The sequence below is a fragment of the Mastomys coucha genome, unplaced genomic scaffold (assembly GCF_008632895.1).
Source record: "Mastomys coucha isolate ucsf_1 unplaced genomic scaffold, UCSF_Mcou_1 pScaffold21, whole genome shotgun sequence".
NCBI lineage: Eukaryota > Metazoa > Chordata > Mammalia > Rodentia > Muridae > Mastomys > Mastomys coucha.
In genome coordinates, this window is record NW_022196904.1 from 129,478,120 (window position 1) to 129,497,933 (window position 19,814).

General features: G+C 44.9%; 1 protein-coding gene across 1 annotated transcript in view; it reads left to right on the forward strand.

The window, feature by feature from the left end:
- The window catches only part of LOC116100955 (scavenger receptor cysteine-rich domain-containing protein SCART1-like), a 41,691-nt gene extending 22,408 nt beyond the window's left edge, over window positions 1-19,283 (forward strand). Inside the window, exons 4-14 of the mRNA XM_031384653.1 lie at window positions 13,412-13,726; window positions 14,605-14,910; window positions 15,039-15,356; window positions 15,436-15,750; window positions 15,827-16,141; window positions 16,394-16,459; window positions 16,538-16,852; window positions 17,097-17,120; window positions 17,722-17,859; window positions 18,360-18,547; window positions 19,219-19,283. Coding sequence (XP_031240513.1) covers window positions 13,412-13,726; window positions 14,605-14,910; window positions 15,039-15,356; window positions 15,436-15,750; window positions 15,827-16,141; window positions 16,394-16,459; window positions 16,538-16,852; window positions 17,097-17,120; window positions 17,722-17,859; window positions 18,360-18,538 — 2,291 coding nt within the window. The 3' untranslated portion in view covers window positions 18,539-18,547; window positions 19,219-19,283. The remainder of the gene's footprint in view (window positions 1-13,411; window positions 13,727-14,604; window positions 14,911-15,038; window positions 15,357-15,435; window positions 15,751-15,826; window positions 16,142-16,393; window positions 16,460-16,537; window positions 16,853-17,096; window positions 17,121-17,721; window positions 17,860-18,359; window positions 18,548-19,218) is intronic.
- The last annotated feature ends 531 nt before the right edge of the window (window positions 19,284-19,814 follow it).

Below are 19,814 nucleotides of genomic sequence, written 5' to 3' on the forward strand. Positions count from 1 at the left end.
TTTTGTCTGCCTTGTAGCACTTCAGGGAACACCTTGGAGCTTGTACATGCCCTCTTGGTATTCAGGTTACAACTCTGAGAATTACTTGATGCTTGTCACATTCTGTGGATTTCTGATGTTTTTGAAAACCAACTATCTTTGTAATCTGGACTGTTGTCCATCAACCACTTTCAGCTATTTCTAATTAAATCATCAGAAAACACCCTAACAATAAACTCAGAACCATGAATTTGCTATTTGGCCCTTAACTCACGGGCTTAAACATCTCAGATCAGTTTGTAATGACATTATAGAAGAACTGGGTCCAAGTCTTGTACTTTTAATTTTTTTGTATCAATAGAAGAAAGTTATACCAATGAAAACCTTGACTCTGTACCAAGATAAATTCTGTAGCAAATAAGAAATTATGACTTCAACTTAGTGACTATTGCAAAGATTTCTACCAAATGCGATTATGGTTACATAATCAATTCTAGCTATTTCCTCTCTGTTCCAATTATGACCATTTCAACATTTCCCAGAAAGACAACTAGAATGGAGAATCTCGTGTTTTTGAACACTTAGTACTCAACTAATAACACTGCTGTAGATTATTTAGATGATGGAGCCTGGCTGGGTAAGATGGGTTACTAGGGGAAGGTGGATCTTGAGGTTTTAGAGCCCAGACCTACATCCAGTCTTTTCTCTGCTTCTTTCTACATTAGGAATGCAATGAGCTTGCCTGCTTCACTCTCTGGTAGACTGCATCTCCTTGAACTTAATACCCAAGTAGATCCTTTTTCTGCTTATCTTCTTCAGAGAGTTGGTCATAGCAAGAAGAGAAATGATGAATAGTCATACAGTGCCTAACTGGCCCCCTGTGCTGAAGGTTGGATGTGTGTACACGAATGTTTGATTTTCAAGATTTGTGTGAAAGGATTCTGAAAACAGGGCCTCAATGGCTTCTTATTGTATGCTTCCTTCCCAAGAACCTGTGGGCCAGGACACCTAGAAAATCTGTTGTGTCTCACGGTGTCACAGGTGTCCCGTGGTTTTCTCCTTTCTCGCTGTCCCTTGACTTAGTCTCTTGGGCAGGGCTAAATTTCCTGATTGGGATCTAGATTTATTTTGTTATGTAAAGCAAAGTTTGATGTTTTTTTTACAGCTTCTTCATACTTGGGTGAAATGTATTGCTAGATTTTTAATATGTAATGGACTTTTTAATCACATTTTTTGACTTTTCAGTACTAGTATACAAGATAATCATTATCTAAATAATTTACATGTCTGTGCTTATATGCATCCTGCAATTTTATAAGGTAGTGTGTTAGTGTGTTACCACTGTTACTTTCTTTGTGAAGCCCTCTAGATTTTCTACATATGAGTTCTGCACATCTCTGAATAGATCTTTGCTCTGTCTAGTTTGGCAAACCATCTTCCTTTCTTCTGGTTTTCCTCTTTTGGCTTCTTTTGTATTGCTCCCAGTGTTCAGTGGGTGCTATGAACATGGGCAAGCTTCTCATGTCCCTGATCTTAGGACCAAGGCTTTCAGTCTTAGTCTTGTATGCTTGAGCACAGGCTAACTGCAGTGCTTTCTCTTTCTAAATACTCTTTGGTGATACATTTGAATAATTTAAGGATATCAACTATATTAAGTACACAATTTGAGATAATCACCGCTCTTCCCTTTGATGTATTAGTGCTTTGTATTATGGTGGTTGTTTTCTACGTATTGAATCAACTTTGCCTTTGTTAGATAAATATTATTAACTAACTACCTAATTCATTCATTCATTAATTTATTCATTCACTTTACATCCCACTTATTGCCCCCTCCCAGTGACCTCCTCACACAATTCTTCCCCTTCCCTGTCTCATTCTCCTCTGAGAGGATGGGGGTCCCCTAGAAATCCCCCCACTCTGGTACTCTTTGGGGCTAGGTGTATCCTCTCCCACTAAGGCCAGATAAGCCTGTCCAGCTAACAGAACATATCCTATGGACAGGCAACAGCTTTTGGGATATCCCCGTTCCATTTATTTGGGACCCACATGAAGACCAAGCTGCTCATCTGTTATATATGTGTAGGAGGCCTAGGTCCATCCCATGTATGCTCTTTGGTTGGTGGTTCAGTCTATAAGAGACCTAAGAGACCAGGTTAGTTGACTCTGTTGGTCTTCCTGTGGAGTTTCTATCCCATTCAGGATCCACAATCCTCCCCTGTATTCTTCCATAAGAATCTCCAAGCTCCATCCACTGTTTGGTTGTGGACATCTGCATCTGACTGAGCCAGCTGCTGGGTGGAGCCTCTCAGAGGAAAGCCATGCTAGACTACTGTCTGCAAGCATAACAGAGTATCATTAGTAGTGTCAGGGATTGGTGCTTGCCCATGGGAGGGGTCTCAAGTTGGGCCAGTTATTGCCTGGCCATTTCCTCAGTTTCTGCTCTATCCACTGTCCCTACATTTCTGGTAGACAGGATAAATTTTGGGTTAAAAGCTTTGTGGGTGGGTTGGTGTTCCTACCACTCCAGGAATTCTGGCCTGGCTATAGGAGGTGGCCTCTTCAGGTTCCATATCCCCAGTACTGTGAGTCACAGATAAGGTCACCCTCACTGATTCTTGGGCACCTTCCTTATCACAAGTCTGTCTCATCCCCCGACCTCCTTACCTCCATCAGTTGCAGATTTCCATTCATCTGAAGTAAATCATAATTGGCCCTGGTATGTCATCCCATTTACAGTTGATTTCTGTTTTCTTCAATGTTGTTGAGACTTTTGCTTCATTATCTTTAGGATGCTAGTCTGTAACTTTTTATTATTGTGATGTCTTTGCCGGGCTTTTTTTTTTTTTTTTTAGCAGAATAATGCTTATGCATATACAGAGCTAGAGAGCTATTTCTCATGTACTTCTCTCTATTCTAGTTTTTTTAAAATATAGTAATGGTGTTTATTTATTTATTTCTTTTCATTTATTGAATGATTTTATTTATTTATATTCCAAATGTTGCCTCCCTTCCTGGTTCCCTCTCCCAGAGTTCTTCACTCCATCCCCCCTCACTTTTGCCTCTGAAAGGGTGCTCCACCACCTCCTCATACTCCTCCACGGTGCTCCACCACCCCCTCATACTCCTCCACCTCACCCCCTTGACACCTCCCTTCCCTGGGGGATCAAGTCTCTCTAGGACTATGCACATCCTCTGACTGAGAGCAGACAATGTAGTCCTCTGCTACATATGTGTCAAGAGCTACCTGCCAGACCATGTATGCTCCTTGGTTGATGGCTTAGTCTCTGAGAGCTCTGGGGGGATCTGGGTTAGTTGATACCGTTGTTCTTCCTATGTGCTTCCAATCCCCATCAACTCTTTCAATTCTTCCCCTTATTCTTCCACATGGGTCCCTGACCTCAGTCCAACGGCTGGCTGTGAGTATCTGCATCTGTCTCAGTCAGGTGCTGGTAGAGCCTCTCAGAGGACAGCCATGCTAGGATCCTGTCTGCAAGCACAACATGGCATCAGTAATAGTGTTAAGGTTTGGTGCCTTCACATGGGATGAGGTTGAGCTGGTCACTGGACTGCCTTTGCTTCAGTCTCTGCTCCATTTTTGTACCTGCATTTCCTTTAGACAGGAACAATTCTGGGACAAAAATATTGAAGATGGGTGGGTGGTTTCATCTCTCCATTGGGGGCCATGTCTATTTACTGGAGGTGGTCTCTTCAGGTTCCATCTCCCAACTGTTGGGCATTTCAGCTAAGGTCATCACCACTGAGCCTCTCACATCCCAGGTCTCTGGGACTTTCTAGAGGACCCAACCACCCTGGCCCCAACACCCCCTCCCTCCAGCTGCATATTTCCATTTATTCTTCTGGTCATCTGGGCTTCCCTCCTGTCTTCTCCCATATCTGATCCCGCCCCCCTTTTCCTCTCTTCCCCTCTCCGTCCAGGTCCCTCCCTCCCTCTGCTTCACTAGTGTAAAGTTTAGCTATTAATTTGAAAACATTCTTGTTTTTTCTTTTCTTTTCCATTTATTTATTTATTTTCTTTATCTACTTATCGGATGACAGATGGTTTGGCTGGTTAACTAGCTTGGATCTTACTAATAACATTGTAATTAACAATTGAGTGGAGATTGAATATATTTCAAAATTGTTTTCTTAGAGTTACTTTGCTACTGCATTTTATGCCTTTAATTTATAATGGTATACTCTGAGTTAACATCAACTTGACTTCTAAAATTTTACAATATATATGTGTATATATGCATATATACACATATATATTCTGTTCCTATGTTATTTGTTTTCCATTTTAAGCCATTTTCATAAATTATAACGTCATATTTTGTATCTTTAAATGGGGATGTATGCATTAATTTTTTATATCATGCAAGAGAAACAGAAGTTGCATTTCAAAATCACAGAAATAAAAGCACTCATGCTTTTTTAGGTATATATATGCCAGTGGATTTTTTTTCTCACATAACTTCAGGACCCTTTACTTCAAAGAGGAGTATTGCTTGAGATAAAAAGAAGACCATTGTTTGACTTTTCCAGCTCTTTGGGATTCTCTTCCTCTCTCTGGTTCTCACCTTCCTGCTTTTGAGGACACACTGGCTATTAGTCTTCCTGTGAATCTGGAATACATGAACAGCAACTTCTCTGTTGCTGTGTCAGGACTTTCTCTTTGTCAATACTTAATTAAAATATATTGCCTTTGTCTTTTTAAAATTTCTTGAGGTGTTAATCTCTTCAATTTAGTAATGCTAAGTTTTATTTTTTTATTTCTTTAATTACTCAAGGAAATTATATACAGTTAGGGTGTATAATGTGGTTTTTCCTGTTCTTTTGAGACCGGGCCCAGGTTGGCCTGAAACTTGGTAGCTGGGGATAACTTAGTCTACTGAATCTCTTGCCTCCACCTTCCAAGTGATGCTACAGGCATGTGCCACTCCTGTCAAAACCACAACGTTTTAATATGTGTATACATTGTGAATAGATCAAGTGCACATAATATATGTGTTACCTCAGAATCTTTTCTTTGTGGTGAGAACAGCTTAAATCTACTCTCCTGTCAATGTGCAAGAATAGAGTATATAGATATAAATTAAAGTCAGCATGTATAAAGCAGAGCTTTTTAATTTCCACCCCTTGCCCAATCTTACTGACCAACACCTTTCTAGGCACTTGTAGTCCTACTTGAAGGACCAAACCTCCTGGTTCCCATGATCTACTCAGCCTCTGTGAGCTGGATGCTGTAGACATTGCATATAAATAAGTATGGTCACCTGGCAATTATGCTGTCAGTGTCTGATCCCTATGTGTTGGGCCTCAGCATGTATGGGAAGCTTCAGACCCTAGGGAGAGTGGCTGAGTTTACAGCAGTGTTTGTCCTGGAAAGTTGTGATATGATCTCTGTAGGTTATAGAATGTCAGGGTAACATCTGTAGCAGTAACTCATTGCGTACTCAAATTGATCCCAACAGTGGCAGCAGCACATTCCTCACTACCCACCCCAGTGTTCTGGGTTCCCGAATAGAAGACACACACACACACACACACACACACACACACACACACACACACAGACTTTCTATTTTGATATGCCTAAAAGAGCTCAATGGCTGGGATGCTTCATAACCTCCACATGGCTAATCCAAACCCCTCTGAGATTCAAGAGTTACTGCTCACTAAACCCTATATTCCATCTACACTGTCCTGGGCCCAGTCGGGCAGCCCTCTTGGGCTGTGATCCCTGGCTCCTACATGGTGGCTGTGCTCCCCGTCCCACACCTTCTCAGGTGTGGAATCTTTCCTCTCCTACTCCCGGCCTGGTGGATTTCCTTCTCCTTCCTTGGTTCCTTGCCCAGGGATCCTTAAAGTCCTGCTTTTGTCTGTCCTGCCCAGCCATTGATGGCTGGCAACTTTATTTAACAATCAGAACCAACTGGGGGCAGGTTCTTCCAGTGTCTGAGGCACAAATGTGTGGATTCATGCACAAAACAATTTTGGGGACCCAAATTAACATAGTATTAGCAGCATTATGTCAAACCAACTACAATATCCATCCTGGGATGAGCACATTGAAGTTGTCCTCATGGAAGAGAGAGGAAGGGCCTCCAGAAGCCCAAGAGCCGAGTACATCCAGGGGACCATGACAATGTGGACGAGCCTGAAGAATGCCTGGAAAGGATATGGAAGAGGCTGGGCATTCCTGATTCTGGAAAGTGTGTCTCTGTTTCCCTGGATCTATTCCACTATCCTGGCTCTATTGATCTCAATAGGGCCTTCATGATGACCAGCACCTACACTTTACAGGCCCAAATGCCAGCTCCCTGTGTCCCTGACTGATACTTCCATCTCTAGGCTTGGACACTGGATTGTATATCATTCCTTTCAAGTCTGGTTCTTAGACTGGAGTCATCTAAGCAGGCAAAGCATCAGAGTGAGTGGTCCTTGCTCTTACTTGGGCCCCTTTGAGGTGTGTGCACAATCCTTTAATACCTGATTCCTTAAAATGGCTATCATTGTTAGTCCTTTTCAGAAACTCTTTTTTTATTAGATACTTTCTTTATTTACATTTCAAATGATATCTCCTTTCCCGGTTTCCCCTCCCCCCCAAAACAAACAAACAAACAAAACCAAAAAAAAAAAAAAACAAAAAAAACCCCACTCTATTCCCTCCCCCTGCTCACCAACCCAACCTCCTCCATTTCCTGACCATGGCATTCCCCTACACTGGGGTATAGAACCTTCACCAGACCAAGGGCCTCTCCTCCCATTGATGACAGACTAGGCCATCCTCTGCTACATATGCAGCTAGAGCCATGAGTCCCACCATGTGTACTCTTTGGTTGGTGATTTAGTCCCTGGGAGCTCTGAGGGCACTAGTTAATTCATATTGTTGTTCGTCCTAAGGGTCTGCAAACCCTTCGGCTCCTTGGGTCCTTACTCTAGCTCCTTCACTTGGGGCCTGTGCTCAGTCCAATGGATGGCTGTGATTCTCTAGTTCTGTATTAGTCTGGCACTGTCAGGGACTCTCAAGAGACAGCTATATCAGGCTCCTGTCAGCCAGCACTTGCTGGCATCCACAAGAGTGTCTGGATTTGGTGATTGAATATGGGAAGGATTCCCAGATGGAACAGTCTCTGGATTGTCCTTCCTTCAGTCTCTACTCCATAGTTTGCCTCTGCAACTCCTTCCATGGGTATTTTGTTCCCCCTTCTAAGAAGGAATGAAGTATCCACACCTTGGTCTTCCTTCTTGAGTTTCTTGTGGTTTGTGGATTGTATCTTGGGTATTCTGAGCTTCTGGGCTAATATCCACTTATCAGTGAGTACATACCATGTATATTCTTTTGTGATTGGGTTATTTCACTCAGGATGACATCCTCCAGATCCATCCATTTGCCTAAGAATTTCATAAATTCACTGTTTTCAGAAACTCTTGATTTCACCATGGCCCTAGTTCTAGGCCTCTCTCTTCTCTTCCTGCCTGGAACACTTGCTCTCACTTGACTCCTGATGAGGGATAGTGTTGACCTTCTTGACTCCTCCAGGCATGACTTTTCCTAGGACAGAGACTTATTGATGCACTTGAGGCTTCAGCATTTATGCCTTCCTTGTCTTTTGCACAGCACACACTGGAGGATTAATGGTGACTAATGGGATCAAAGTTCATAATGATCATAATGGACAACTGAAGAGTCAGCCAGCAAGAACATTCTCTGTTCTGGAGGTTTTTTTTTGTTGTTGTTGTTGTTGTTGTTGTTGTTTTTTTGTTTTGGTTTTGTTTTTTTTGGTTTTGTTTTTTTGTTTTTTGTTTTTTGTTTTTTTTGTTTTTTTGTTTTTTTTCAACCTCCCATCCCCTTCTTCTCTAGCCTTTCATATTTGTTCACTTTTGGATACATTTGGAAAACTGCTCAACTCAGTCACAGATATCAGAATAGGGGTTAGGTGTTTTGGTTATTATTGATGACTTGGAATATTCCTATAGCAGACCTTGTTGGCATGTACCTCACAGCTTCACCATGTACATTATTTCCCCTTGTCATGAGGTCCTTATGTATACATAGCTCAGCTTGACTTCATTCCAAACAGTTTTCTGCCTTGTGCTTTGGTGTTAAATCTAAAGCTTCGTTTTGCAAGTCCAAAGTCCTGTGGCATCACCTGCTGTTAAGACTGTTAAGACTGCTGTCCTTCAGCACCATGTCCAGGGCTACCATAGGTCTCAGGTTCACATTTGTTTCTGATGTATGGCATACTGGCTATGTGAAACCGGTATGGATGTCCTGTTTCCCCAACACTTTGTTTGAGATATCGTTCTTCCTCTATGAGTAGCCACTGTCTCTTCTCAGAAACATATAGACCATGATCATGCAAGATGGTTCTGTACTTTCAATTCTATTTCCATTGATCTCAATGTCTAGCCTCATGCCACACCACAGTGCTTTGGTTCATGTAGCTCTGCTGTAAGTTTTGAAACAAGGAAGCAAGTGTCTAGATGCTCATATGGTTGCAGGTTTTTAGGAATCCTCATCTCTATGAGAATGGTAGGATTTATTTTCTAACTTTCCAAGCACCTGCTCTGGTTTTGATAGAGATGGCATACAACTATGTCCTCAGCTCTTGATATGAGGCTTGTGCCCCTCTATGTGGGTTTTGTGTGGTTTTCTTCTACTAAGTATATATCCCCCAGTCAAAAACTCTGACCTATAATTGTTCCTGTCTGAAAGAACTGCAGGGACAAAAATGGAGAAGAAACTGAGAAAAAGGAAGTCCAGTGATAGGCCCAAATTGGGATCCAGCTCAAGGGGAGACCCCAAGGCCAGACACTATTACTGAGGCTATGGTATGCCCACAAAAAGGGGCCTATCATGACTGCTCTCCAAAAGACCTAACAAGCAGCTGAAAGAGTCAGATTCAAATATTTGCACCCAACCAATGGGCAGAAGCTGCTGACCCCTGTGGTTGAATATGGGAAAAGCTGGAAGAAGCTGAGGAGAAGAACGACCCTGTAGGGGGACCAGCAGTCTCAACTAACCTAGTGTATTAGTCAGGGTTCTCTAGAGTCGCAGAACTTATGGTAGTCTCTATGTAGTAAAGGAATTTATTGATGACTAAGACACCTGGACCCCCGAGATCTCTCAGACACTGGGCCACCAATCAGGCAGCATACAGCAGCTGATATGAGGCCCCCAACACATATACAGCAGAGGACTGCTGGGTCTTGACTCAGTCAGAGAAGATGCACCTAACTCTCAAGAGACTGAAGGCCCCAGGGAGAGGGGAGGTCTGGTAGTGGAGATTGTGGGAGAGTGGGGATGGGAGGTATGGGATGTGGACCAGTCAGAGGGTGGAGCAGAACAGTGATAAAATCTGGACTGTAAAAAACAATTAAATAATTTTTTAGAAATCAAAAATAGAAATAGAGGGATCATGCTCAAACTCATTCTATGAAGTCAGCATTATTCTAATACCAAAACTATGCAGACATACCTCTCACACATACAACCTACAGAAGGGGAAAAATGTAAAAAAAAATAAAAATAAAAATAAATAAATAAAAAGAAGGGGGAGGATAGAGGAGGTTCTAATGTGGAGACACTAAGTCAACACAGAAGAAGGGGAGATGAGTGGTATATATATATATATATATATATATATATATATATATATATATATCATCAGAAACCAAATATGTATATATAGATAGATAGATATGAAGATGATACAGGTATCTTAAACAAAGTTATACTCCTCACAAGAACTGTACCAGACACACACACACACACATACACACACACACACACACACACACACACACAAACCCTTTCAAGTAGCTTGTCAGGATACTTCAAGTTACTCCCCAAACAATATTAGCTACTGTTGTTGACCTTGACACCTCCCAGAAGTTGAACATAGCCTCTATTGCTAATGACATCACATATTTGGAGCACAGGAATCAGACTGAGCTTGATCTAAACTGAAAGCCCCCTTTCCATAGTACCAGAAAGTACTATGAAAACTGCCAAGGGAATGAAACAATTAATAGTCCTTTCCCTATGTAACACATGACCACAACAATGACCAGTGTGGCAAGATATCTGTAAGGTGCAAGAGGTGGCACTTTCACGTCTGTAGGAAGTAGCTGGTGTCTAATTGCACTTATGGCCCACTCAACAAGAGAGTTGACAGTTCTTTGTTTAGTGATTTGGTGTTTTGATTATTATGTGACAGGAGGAATTTATTTTCTAGTCCAGTCTATTTGGAGTTCTGTAGGCTTCTTGTATGTTCATGGGCATCTCTTTCTTTTGGTTAGGGAAGTTTTCTTCTATAATTTTGTTGAAGATATTTACTAGCCCTTTAAGTTGGGAGTCTTCACTCTCTTCTATATCTATTATCCTTAGGTTTGATCTTCTCATTGCATCCTGGATTTCCTGCATGTTTTGGGTTAGGAGCTTTTTGCTTTTTGCATTTTCTTTGACTGTTGTGTCAATGTTTTCTATGGTATCTTCTGCCCCTGAGATTCTCTCTTCTATCTCTTGCATCCTGTTGGTGATGCTTGTATCTATGACTCCTGATTTCTTTCCTAGGTTTTTTATCTCCAGGGTTGTCTCTCTTTCTGATTTCTTTATTGTTTCTATTTCAATTCTTAGGTTCTGGATGGGTTTGTTCATTTCTTTCACCTGTTTGATTGTGTTTTCCTGTAGATCTTTAAGGTATTTTTGTGTTTCCTCTTTTAGGGATTCTAGCTGTTTACCTGTGTTTTCCTGTATTTCTTTGAGGGTGTTATGTCTTTCTTAAGGTCCTGTGTCATTATTATGAGAAGTGATTTTATATCTGAATCTTGCTTTTCCAGTGTGATGGTGTATCTAGGACTGGCTATGGTGGGAGAATTGGGTTCTGATAATGCCAAGTAACCTTGGTTTGTGTTGTTTATTTTCTTATGCTCCCCCCCCCCCCCCCACCACAAATCTGGTTATCTCTAGTGCTACCTGCCCTTGCTAAACCTGACTGGATCTTGTCCTTCCTGTGATTCTTGTTATGTTAGAACTTTTCAGAGTCAAGCTGTTTCTGTGATTCTGTGATCCTGGGCTTGTTAGAGCGCCTGGGAGTGGCACTTCCTCTGGGTGTTGTGGGACTGGCTGCAGAGCTTTCACCCAAGGTCTGCTCAGGGCACTGTCCAGCCCAGATACCACCATTGAACATTCTTAATGAAACCTTTAAAGTCTTTTACCCAGTCCTGTGCCTTGACCCTGAAGGACAAGATGGAAATTATTCCCTGAGTCACTTGTATGTTATAAACCAGTATGAGAGCCACCTTCAAGTAGAGTATAGGGGACAGCATGGAGAGTAATGGAGCTTTCAGGAAGCTTTAGTGGCTTGAAGACAATTATGCCTTCCAGAATATTATGAGGCCTGATAAGGTGGTGATATCTTGCCTATATGGTGCCCAGTGCCATAGTCAAGAGGCCACTTTCTGGGAGTACTTAGTGGAGGCCTAACAATAGCTGTGAGTGCCAGTGTGGCGGCAGTGGTGGTGGTGATCTGTTCAGGTGAATCAAACGGATACTATTACCTCCTTATTTCCTAGAACTCATTCTTTGCCTTGGCACCAGGGTCACTGAGACAGATGCCCATGTGTTTGGGGGAAAGTCTGGCCAGGAGTTAGCATCTCATTTCCCTGGAAGCTCTTGGTGAGAGACCAGTGTATAAATAACTTTACTCTCCTGATGTAATTGTCTCTGAAGCTTAATGCCTCAGGCTGCTAACTTAAGCCTAATTGTGGAAGCTTCTAGCCTCTGTAAAACCTTATTTAGGCCTAGAATGCTTTGAGCCTCTGAGACTTACTGCTGAATAAGCTTATCCTTTTTGTTCTTCCTGAACTCTGTCTGTCTGGTCAGCTCAGTTCTGGCTCAAGCTCCTCTCCAAGATGACTGATTCAATATGGCTTTTCTCTCTCTGCCTCTCCTGAATTGCTCTGCTTGGCCTCATATAACTTTGACAATATGTTCTATTCTTCTGAATCCTTTTCATTTTTCTGTATTTACCTGTGTCTAGTTTGTTCTTTCCCTGCAACCTGTCTTTGTAAAACTCTCCTAGTAAAACTGCCTCCTTCTCTCTCTCTACCCTGCTTTCTTAATTAGTTTCCATTTCCTCTCTCTCCTCATGAGAGTCGGAAATGTCCTATTCTGTCAAGTCTTTCTCTGATTCATCACTTTGTCTGCCACTCAATTAGACAGCACTTTCAAACATGGGTGCTGATTCAACGTGTGTGCTAAGGGCTGAGCCACACCACAAGTAGAAAGTTTTTTCCCCTAGCAAATAACAGAATCTCAGTATTCACACTGTGACCAAATATCCTGCAACAGACTAGGTAGGAGCTTTCCTTCTGTGCCCAAAAGGAGCTCCATGTCACTCTGTCCTCATTGGATACACTCTGTTCCATGCTATCGCTCTTCACAGTGCTCATCAATGATCAGGGAGAATGAGCCAAATGGGTGGTTGAGCCAGTATCTTGTTCCAGGCTGTCCTGGCCATTGCCCTCCCTGCTTAGACCACAACTTATTCACTAGAAGAAGATGACTGCATTGCCTCTAGTGCTCAAGAATACAGAAAGAGTGATGATGTTACCACAGCTCTGTGTATGTTTCATCCAGCTGGAGAAGTTGACAGCTGACTCTGGGAAAGTGCCTGCCTCTGAGCTGTCAGGATTTGTTTCTTATCCTGTGTCACCAGATGGTCATTGTTTGGGTGTTTGGAGGTGTCAGTCCTTGTCTTGGGTCTGCAGATCCAAGAGTTACACATGGTTTGGTTCTGAAGCATGACTTGCATAAAGAGGGGGTAAATGTTCTGTGCAAACAGCTAGAATGTGCAACCAACCATTCTGGAACATTCCAGGGCCCACCATGGCACATGAACTAGAAGGCAGGAACAGAAATTCACGAGCTTCTTGGGAACAAATCTGACACTATGCAGTGCAAATTCAATGTGAACTTCCAAAAGCCGTATTACTGTCCAGCCAATACCCCAGTGGTATGCAGAGGCATTAATGCCCTACCCTACCCTACCCTACCCATTTTAGTCTAGATGTTAGATATTTGGAGATGAAGAAAGAAGCTCTACCCATCTGCCTCCAGACATAGAGCCAATGGAATGTTCTCTCTTATAGTGTAGTCAGACACCATTGCTACCAGTAAGTGGTCCAGGGTGGTTCTGAGGTGTCTTTAAACAGTGTCATTGTAGTGGGTGCTCTGCCCATAGCTCATGTACTCTGGGGTTGGGGAGCTGTTGGGATTGCACTCATTTGCCTTGCCTGTGATGACATGGGGGCTCATGTTTCTCTAGACTACTCCTTACCGGGGGACTGGGTGGCTGCCATCAGGCCATTTCTCTCCAGTGGCCTGACCTCAGTTGCTTCATCCAATGTCTGTCCTTAGGTCACGTGGAGGCCCGGCTACAAGGTGGTATACACCCCTGTGAAGGACGCCTGGAGGTTCTTCGAGGACTTACCTGGGGCACTGTCTGCCATGATGACCTGGACCTGCCCACGGCCCACGTGGTTTGTAGGGAGCTGGGGTGTGGCACTGCTGTATCCATACTGGGGAGTTCCCACTTTGGCTATGGATCAGGGCCTGTGTGGACAGAGGCCTTTCGCTGTGTGGGCAACGAATCACTGCTGTTCCATTGTCTGAGAGAGCCTGGACACCAGTGTGGCCATGATCAGGACGCTGCACTAACCTGCTCAGGGGAAAGTGAGTCAGATCACAGCCTAGAAGGGTGTGTTGTCATGGTGCAGGTAGAACCAATAGTCTGAGTCATGGGCTGTCATGACCATGGATGGACAGCTCTGGGTGGGTGCTCAAGAATTATGTCCTCTGTCCCAGAAGTTCTGTGGCCTCTTTTTGATGTTTCTCTCCTCTCATGTGTTTGCTTTTCTTTTCCAGCCTTGGGGAAAGGACTGCTCAGATATAGCAAAGGTTTTTATATACTTGAGCCCCGTGCTTTCTTTGTGGTTCGTTTCCTCATTCCCATTAGTTTGTTGAGGTTCAGTTTTCAGGGACATTTTCAGGGACATCATCCTGACATGAAGTTTTCTCATGGTCTCCATTAGCTCTGAACAGACTGAAGATATTAAGCTTAGGATTGTAGAGTATGTGTGGTATATGGCTTTTGGAATTTCTTTTCATAGAGATTTCCTTTAGTGACCAGAAAAGAAAACACAAAACAGTTTTTTTGTAGGTTCATTTTCTACTGTATTCCACTGACTGGAATCCAGAGCACTTAATTGCCTAGCGTTCATACCTGCTTGTGTGTTCATTTCAGTAGAGATGTTCTGTATACAATTAAAAAAATTGGTATTTCCAGTTTTCCCACCATGACCCTTGAGTTAGGGAGAGAAGATGTGTGGGAGTGTGAGGATGTAAGGATTTGGGGACAAGTGATAGAGTTATTTAGGCCAGGACACTGGAGCTGCCCAGCTTAGCTTTCAATACTTATGCTGTGCAAAGATACTGTCCTGCTAGTTGGTGTGGGCCCAGACTGCATATGTCCTGTCTATAAGAAACTCACTGTGTGTGGGTGTCTGCAGCTCTGGATTGTGGACAGGGTTCTGATTCCAACTCTCCCTTAGAGTTCCGACTGGTCAATGGCAGCAGCCGCTGTGAGGGCCGTGTGGAGCTTTTGGTACAGGATACTTGGCAACCCCTCTGTGCTGCCAACTGGGACCTAGCAGATGCCACCGTGCTCTGTCACCAGCTCAACTGTGGCTATGCAGAGGCCACACCCCAAGGAGGCCACTTTGGAAATGTGGAAGCTCCCATCAGGACAGATGTGTTTCACTGTGTGGGGACAGAGCCCCACTTACTGAGCTGCCCAACAAGCACCCTGGGGGCCCAGGCATGCGCCCTGGGGAATTCAGCCTCGGTTCTCTGCTCAGGTGAGTGCAGGCGGCCTTGAGCCTGGGAAGGAGAAGGTGGCTAGAGGTATGAGAGGTTCGGGAGGGTGAGGGTAGGTGGGGATGTTCGGTGTAATAGTCCTCTGCCCTACAGAGTTTCTCCCTGTCAGGTCTCCAGGATGCCCTGCGGCTGAGAGATGGACAGAGTCACTGTGATGGCCGAGTGGAGGTCTTCTTGGATGGCGCGTGGGGGCGTGTGCTGGACAATGCCTGGGACCTGCGTGATGCTGCTGTGGTGTGCAGGCAGCTCGGGTGTGGAGAGGCACAACTAGCCTATGATGCTCCAGCACCGAGCCATAGGACAATGCCTGTGGGGCTGAGCCTGGTGCACTGCTTGGGCTCTGAGACCCACCTGACCCAGTGCAAAGTGTCTGTTTCTCTGCTGGTTCATGCAGGGTCATTGCGGGATGCAGGTGTGGTATGCTCAGGTGAGTGTGAGGTGTCCACTTGCCCCCACCCCTGCCTTGTTCATGTAGTCCAGTGTGTTCTGACTGGGTCTCTCCACAGGGAGCTTGCGCATAAGATTGGCAGCGGGTAAGAGCCGCTGTGCTGGGCGTGTTGAAGTATTCTATCAGGGTGCATGGGGCACTGTATGTGATGATGCCTGGGACATGCAGGATGCCCATGTCGTCTGCAGGCAGCTGGGCTGTGGCCATGCCCTCAGTGCCCCCGGGGCCGCCCACTTTGGAGCAGGAACTGGGCACATCTGGATGGATGAACTGGGCTGCCTGGGTGAGGAGACTGCTCTATGGGAGTGCCAGTCAGGAGGCTGGGGTCAACAGGACTGTGGGCACAAGGAGGATGCAGGTGTCATCTGTTCAGGTAGGTACCACAGGTCCCGTTTGACATGGCCAGCCCTCTCTAACTGTGCCTATCTGAGTAGCCTCTCTGTCTGCAGAATTCATTGATGTGAGGTTGCAAGAACATAGTCAGCCATGCGCAGGACGCCTGGAAGTTTTCTACAATGGGACCTGGGGTGGTGTCTGCCAGTCTCTGAATGCTGCCTCTCTGAGGGTTCTGTGTGAACACCTGGGCTGTGGGTCCCAAGGGCAACTACTGGCCAGGCCAAGGGGCTCGTCTAAGATTGAGACTGTCTGGTTGAAGTCCATTCAGTGCAGGGACAAGCATGACAGGTCCTTGTGGCAGTGCCCCTCAGAACCCTGGAGCAGACATTCTTGCCTCAAAGGCGAAGAAGCTTGGTTGACATGTGCAGGTGAGCTGGACTGTGGGTTTCACTGGTGCTCTGGGCTGGGTGTGGCTCATATGGAACTACCTCAGGCTCCAGTTGCTTCCCGTTTCTTGTAAAGACACAGGGAAACAGTGTGGAATTCTCAGGCTTTGTGGATGTCCTCTGAAACCTAGGTTCACTTCCTTTTGTCATGGGGAGACAGAGAGCACATGGGAAAGAAAGAATTTTTTAGATTTTAGATTCCTGAGCTTGTGACATTCTTAATTTCCCACACAGAAAAGACAGACGTTTCTCAGGATGTGGAACAGATTACCAACTGCTCATCAACTCTTAGCTGCCCAGGTAACTCTTCCTCCATAAGCTTCCTAAGAACCCATTAGCCAGAAAACATCATGCCCTGACTGTTGACCATCTTTCCAGAGGAAGGTACACTTCGTGTGCTTGGGGGTGAGAATGGCTGCTCTGGACGGGTAGAGCTATGGCACAGAGGCTCATGGGGCACAGTGTGCGATGACTCCTGGGACCTGGCTGATGCAGAAGTTGTGTGCCGGCAGCTGGGCTGTGGCCCAGCTGTAGCTGCCTTGCAGAATGCCGCCTTTGGCCCTGGTTCAGGGCCTGTATGGCTGGATGAAGTGGGATGCCGAGGCAGTGAGCTGTCTCTGGGAGCCTGCCAGGCAGAACCCTGGGGATATGGAGACTGCTCCCATAAGGAGGATGCTGGTGTGCACTGCCTAGGTGAGTGAGGCAGCCAGCAGTGGTGGGAAGAGGGATGCCGGATTGATTTGTTTTGGCTATTTTCACCTTTGTTCTACTCAGACAAATTCTTGAGCACGGGACTCCAGTGTTCAGGGTCTCACTGGTGTTTCCAGGGATGTCTGCCACCCTCAGCTCTGCATAGCCTATTGCCTGCCACCCACAAAGGATGGGCCCATCTCTGCCGAGGGTGGTGATACTTCCCCAACCTGCATTTCTTTTGCAGGTATCCCTGCAACCATGGCATCAGGTAAGTGGCTCTTTGTGAATCCTTCTTTCCTCGTATCCATCATTACCTGGACAGCCTGCAGCGGCACTCTTTTCTGACCTTTCCTGAGAACCCTTGAGAGACCACATGCCACGGGCACACCCTCCGTGTCAGGTATAAGCCTGTGGGGTTGGACCTCTAGTCTGTGATGAAAACTGCTTATCTTTGCTGTTGCCTGCTGGATGGGAAAACATGGGGGAGCAAACTCCCGGGTCATGAGCAGCTGCTTCTAGGAGCCTTACCTTGAGGATTGTGCAGTTTTGCCTGAGTATACTGTATCCTTTTGGATACCTTGCCCAGAGCAGAGCAGAGCGGAGCGGAGCAGAGCAGAGCAGAGCAGAGCGAATACTGTAGACACCCACATGGACTTTCTGGGCCTGAGCACTTGGGCTTTTTCTCCTGGAGCATTTTGCCCAGTAAACACAGATCATCTCAGAGCAGCTATTCATCGACATAACATGGCATAACAAGCTGTCCTCAGTTGCTCATGTGGAGTCTGATGTCTTCCAGGCTCAGCGTCAGCCTGTCCCAGGCAGCCCAGGTACATAGTGGATAATTCTCTACCTGCTTCTGTGCTTCGCAGGCAATTCTTCAGCTCCTCCACCTGTTCCTAAGTTCTGGACCATGCCTGAGATTGCCTGTCTGGTCCTTGGCTGCCTCTTGGGCATAGTCTTTCTGGTCCTGGTTGCTCAGTGGTGTCACAGCAGAGCCATTGGCATGGGTAAGAAATACCATGGTTATGGTTTACAGTGGTGGTGGAGAAGGAGTCTGGGAGAAGCTTTGAGAGACTCCAGCTATTTCAGGACCTCTCTGCTCTAATTACTGTCTTGAATGTTGACAGGCCTCCATGATAGTCAATGTTGAGTTAGTATTTGGAGATCCATGAGTTATTACTATCTGGTGGAGCCTGGGCTTTTCTACTGTGCTGAGGACATTCTGCATATACAGGATAGGACTCCATTGTGTCGCTCAGCATCACCTGTGCTATGCTGAAGTGAGATCTTTAGGAGATGAGATGTGGACCTAAGACCCATAAGCCATACACCAGACATTTGAGCATGTGCCCTGAGCAGTGGAGTCCCAGTCAGGGCACCTGTGCTGTGCGGCTTTTTCCTGTATGTGGGACCTCAGTGTGCATGAGTGTCACAGGACTCAGAGAGGGTGGGTGGCTGAGTCTATAGTTGTGCTTATTTTTGAAAAGTTCTGGTGTGATCTCTGCAGGTTCTGGAGCAATGGGGGAGCTGCCCTCAGAGGCTGTCTATGAATACATTGAAACAGTCCCTATGGATGAAAAAGAGGAACCAGCAGCATCCCAGAGTCTAGTGCAGGATGAGGAGTATGATGATGCAGAAGAGCCCAAGGACAGCCCTGGGGAAGATATGGAGGCTAGGCACTGTTGACCCTGACTGGTATGTACCTCTGTTCCCTGAAGTCTGGGGCGCCCTTCCTGCTGTTCTGTTCACATAAAGAAGTTCTGTTATGCTAACATTTAAAGGATCTAAAATCTAGTTCTCTGAGTCTTGGATCCTCACTTCTGCTTTGCTTTAGATTGCTATCCTTTTTTTTTTTAAAATAAAGATTTATTTATTTATTTCATGTATGTGAGTACACTGTTGCTGTCTTCAGACACACCAGGAGTGGGTATCGGATCACCATTACAGACGGTTGTGAGCCACCATGTGGTTGCTAGGAACTGAACTCAGGACCTCTGGAAGAGCAGTTAGTGCTCTTAATCGCTGAGCCATCTCTCCAGTCCAATTGCTGTCCTTTTAAGGAAGGTCTTCAGAACCTTCTGCTGAGTAGACATGTAGTCAGTTTGGACTTTGCTTTTCCTTTGGGTCCTTTCTGACTTGTGTACAGTGTCCTTTTAGCACCTGACCTGATGTCTGCCAGAGAGAGATCCTGATGGGCTGGGGAGTGTAGATTTAGTATATGAATCAATTTTACTGTTGCACAATCCATTTTTCTAGTCCACCCTACTGTGTCTGTATTCTGCAGCAGAGAATCAGGTGCTAAAGGTGCCTGGTACTTAGAATTAATTACCAAGGCCACAAATGGGTGTCTCTCTCTTTAAATATAGATGGAGCTGTTTGTTTTCTGAGTGCTGTTGATGCTGAAGTTGAAGTGGAAGACTGTGGTGACCCCTAACCCAGCACCAGATGACCTTGAAGTCATAAATCTGTTCAAAGTATGGTATAACCCTGAGAGACTATATTCTTCCCTGTCCCCATTTACCAAATTGATGTCATTAAACTTCTTTAAACTTAAAATTAATTGTCAGTCTTCCCTAGAACTGTTATCACATTTAAGCATAAATCTTGCTCTCTTCTGAGCCCCAGTCACTGACTGACCTTGTATTTCACTCATGTGAGCCATCTTTCAGTGTTTCCCATCTCTCTTTTATTACAGTTCTTGTGAGTGACAGCTATCCTTCTGTTGAAGCACAGATGGTAATCTTATGTTGCTGCAGACATTGCTTGCTCCTAGCATATGCTGAATGGGATACTCATGCTGTGACATCAGCCTTTATGACCATATTTTTAAAGACAATGTCTTAGTCAGTGTCCTATTGCTATGAAGATGTGCCATAACCATAACAACTCTTATAAAAAACAGAAAGAAGATCCAAATTAATGATTGGAGGTGAAAAGGAGAGCAAAACAATAGATACCAAGG